At 39.1% G+C, this 3,746-nt stretch overlaps 1 protein-coding gene across 1 annotated transcript; it reads right to left on the bottom strand.

The window, feature by feature from the left end:
* Window positions 1-503: 503 nt before the first annotated feature.
* LOC140856451 (pentatricopeptide repeat-containing protein At1g31430-like) lies at window positions 504-3,236 on the bottom strand. Its single transcript, XM_073253738.1, has one exon. It carries the CDS (start codon window positions 3,211-3,213, stop codon window positions 1,198-1,200), a length of 2,016 nt encoding a protein of 671 aa, XP_073109839.1. The 5' UTR covers window positions 3,214-3,236; the 3' UTR covers window positions 504-1,197.
* Window positions 3,237-3,746: the final 510 nt, after the last annotated feature.

The raw sequence follows: 3,746 nt of genomic DNA, 5'->3' as shown, positions 1-3,746 counted from the left end.
AGCATTGGGTTAAGTAAAAGGGATGATTCTACATGTAACCTTCAAACACCTAGAACACAGTCAACACCACAAGGACCTGGCTTGCCTGAGTCTGCACAGATCAACTTTGCATTTCAAATACAGTGGGCTACATTAGTTATGCTTTCATTTGTTTACTGAAAAGAGCAGAAGGCTTTCCAATTATATGGACATATAAAATTATGGAGATAAGACTGCTAGTCATTTGTGAAAAAAAAACTATGCTTCATTTTTTTACTGAATAGCGCAGAAGGATTTCCAATTATATAGCATATATAAAATTATGGAAATACATATATAAAACTGCTAAGTCAATTATGAAAAAAAAAGAGGAAAGTTTTCCTTTCAAATAATAGGCACATAAACCCAAGACCACCAAATAATAATTGATCATACACTGTTCAGAGTAGTCAGTCCTCACCTTGATCTCTGGACAAGTGATAGAAATGCTGGAAAGTACTCTGAACAGTGCATGGTCAGTTGAGCCAAAAGGTGAAATTGTTATATAGTTTATATCCACTTTTATAATGAAGGAATCAGGATATTCTTCTTCCGAATGACATGAGATACATTAACTTGAGAAAAAGTGAAAGAACGCACATCAAGAGAAATTGAACAAACAAAGTATAATGTCACTATTAACTCCTTCAACAAACTTGTTCAAGATGAAAATCTCCTCAGTGTAACATCCTGAAAATGTGAGGCAATAAAGTCAATCTTCCGCATCAAGAATCCTATAGTATTCAATTAGTAGCCACATAAGCTGAGTCACATTCCAGCAAGACATAATTTAAGAATATCATCTACATGTTCTTCAAAAATCCTTTGAGTCTTCTGACTTCCACTTTGTACAAGTTCTGGTTACAACAGGTCCAGGTGTCGGCAGCACCTTCATATGTAAATACCCCAAGCTGGGTGAACTGTTTGTACCAATACAAGCTTCCAAGCTTGTATTCCTCATTAAACACAAAGAGCTATGTCAGTCAAGTTTATGTAAGCTTCAACTTCTGGCATCAAGACAATAATTCCATCTCAAAAACCAAATGTGTGACTGTCAACTGTATAGGCTGCTTCAATAAGATTTGGCTTGAAGGGTTTTCCCAGCAGAATCTCCCAGAATCAAACAAGAATTATTGTCAAGTGGCTTTCAGGGGACAATTTGCTCTGGAACATCATATCTCACCTTTCAAGAAGGTATGATGTATTAATAATATCTTGATCATTTATCTCAATTTGTTCATTCAAGTCCATAAGCCTGCTTATACCGTTCAGCACTGAGTAAATCTGACTTCTTTGAGGAGATGCAGTATCGGCTACAAGGAACTCATAAATCATGCCATTCAATTCAATTGAACTGCAACCTGGCGTCTTCTTGATACCGAGATATTTCATCTTTCTTCTTATTTTGGTGACATCATCCCATCTGTCTGCTGCAGCATATATATTAGCCACAAGAGTATGTAGACCAGAATTTACAAACTCCAGTTCAATTACTTGTTTGGCTAGTCGCTCACCCATCTCGACATTACCATGCATTCTACAAGCATTAAGCAAAGCACCCCACAAAGGTAAGATACTTTTATCATTATTATTGGGTATATTCCCAATCAACTTCTCTGCATCATCCAAAAGACCGGCACGACCAAGGAGATCAACCAAACAGCCATAGTGTTCTAATTTGGGTTCTATTTGATGCACTTCCTTCATAGCATCAAAATACTTACGACCTTCATCCACTAATCCTCCATGACTGCAAGCATTTAAAACACCAATAAAGGTGATATCATCTGGTTCAGTTCCAATGCTTTTCATCTCTGAGAACAACTCAAGTGCTTTGCTTGTTTGCCCATTTAGAGCCAGCCCACAGATAATTGAAGTCCACATTGCAGTGTCCTTTCCTTCCACTCCCCTAAATATATCCAAGGACTTCTGTATGCACCCACATTTTGCATACATGTCTATTAGTGCTGTGCCAACCACAGCATCAATTTTTATCATATTGTCCTCGATGTATCCATGAATCCATTTTCCTTGTTCCAGTGCTCCCAAACTAGAACAAGCTGTAAGAAGAGCAGCGACTGTGTACTTATCAGGTTTGACTCTTTTCAGCTGCATCTCTCTAAAAAGTGCCATAGCTTCTTCAAAGTGGTTATACTGCACATATCCATTAATCATAGCAGTCCAAAGAATTACATCTTTCGCAGGGCTCCGGTGGAACAACTGTCTTGCTTCATCCAACCGGCCTGAATTCACATATCCTGAGACCATGCTAGTCCAAGAGATCACATTTCTTTCTGGCATGCGATCGAAGAACCTACGAGCCATATCTACATGGCCGCATTTCACATACATATCCAACAAAGCATTTCCAAGAGGTACACTGAATCTAAATTCTTCATTCATATAATGATGAATTCTTGTTCCCAACTCCAAATTCCTTGTTGAAACACAAGCAGAAAGTGTACTCACCAAAGTAGGTTCGTCAGGCTTCACACCCTCCTGATCCATCCTCCAGTAAACAGAGATAGCGTCCCAAAACTTCCCACATTTAACATAACCCGCTATCAGAATATTCCAAGAAATTATACCCCTTCCAGGCATTTCATCGAACAACAACTGTGAAATCTCAACCCTACCCAAGTCTGCATACATGCCAATCAGTGAGTTCCTTACATATGGATCGAAATCAAGCCCAGTTTTAACAATGAGTGCATGGTTCTTTCTCCCTTCCAATTCCATGTGAAGGCAGCCTATCGCCTTCAAAACAAAGGGGTACGTAAAATTATCTGGCTGCAAAGACTCCTCCCTCATTCTATCCAACAAAAGGAGAGCGCTCTTTAGATTCCCCTTCTTTGCGAATGCTTTGATCATTAAGTTGTAGATGAAAAGTGATCGGTTCTCGAGGGTTTCAAACACCTTTGTTGCATGGTTGAGGTCTCCGGACACAGGATCGGTGCAAAAGACCATGAGGTCATCTATCACATCCCGGCTTAGGTGGAGGGATGAGACGAGGATTTGGCAGTGGATTTGCTTCAGTTGCTTCATGGACTTGCAATTTTCGATGAGGGAGATACATCTGTTCTTGGTTAGCCTTTTCACTTCGGAGCTAGAGATGGAGAAGCGATAGCAGATAATTTTTGAAAGAAGTTGGAGGGAAAGGGCAGAAATCGCGTTTTGGCGGATTCGGAGCAACATGTGAGGGTGTGTGCAGACGTCTAAAACCCAGACCGTGTGATATTTATGCGACATCATCGCTAACAGCGAGGTTGCATTTGATACATTGTCAGATAATTTTGAAAAATAATTTAATTATTTTTATTAATTTTTATTTTTAATAATAAATAATTCAAGCCTGAAGCTCATCTGATATGAACACAACCAGCCATATCAGAAACTAAAATATCCTAAGAAGGGATAGACGTCGTTTCTGATCCTATTCATAAAGTACTGATTGAGTGATTAGTCCGCTGTAGATTGGTAAACATATGAAGCATGAAAGAGGCACATTCTAAATAGTCCAAATACCTGTGAGCAGAGGATGATATTCTGTCTGGCGATCCTATCTCAAATCATAACCTATCGTTCTAGCAGAATCTCCTTTCAAATAAATATGGGTAGCCCCCCAATATAAGCCATGCATATTTGAACCCTTCTTAGGCTCCTCTGTTTTTTGCTCATGGCACAAATATATCAAATAACGGGGTACCTCCAGTAGCCACTAACTCAGA

Source organism: Elaeis guineensis, chromosome 3, assembly GCF_000442705.2.
Source record: "Elaeis guineensis isolate ETL-2024a chromosome 3, EG11, whole genome shotgun sequence".
NCBI classification, from domain to species: domain Eukaryota; kingdom Viridiplantae; phylum Streptophyta; class Magnoliopsida; order Arecales; family Arecaceae; genus Elaeis; species Elaeis guineensis.
This window is presented reverse-complemented; position numbering and strand designations above follow the sequence as displayed.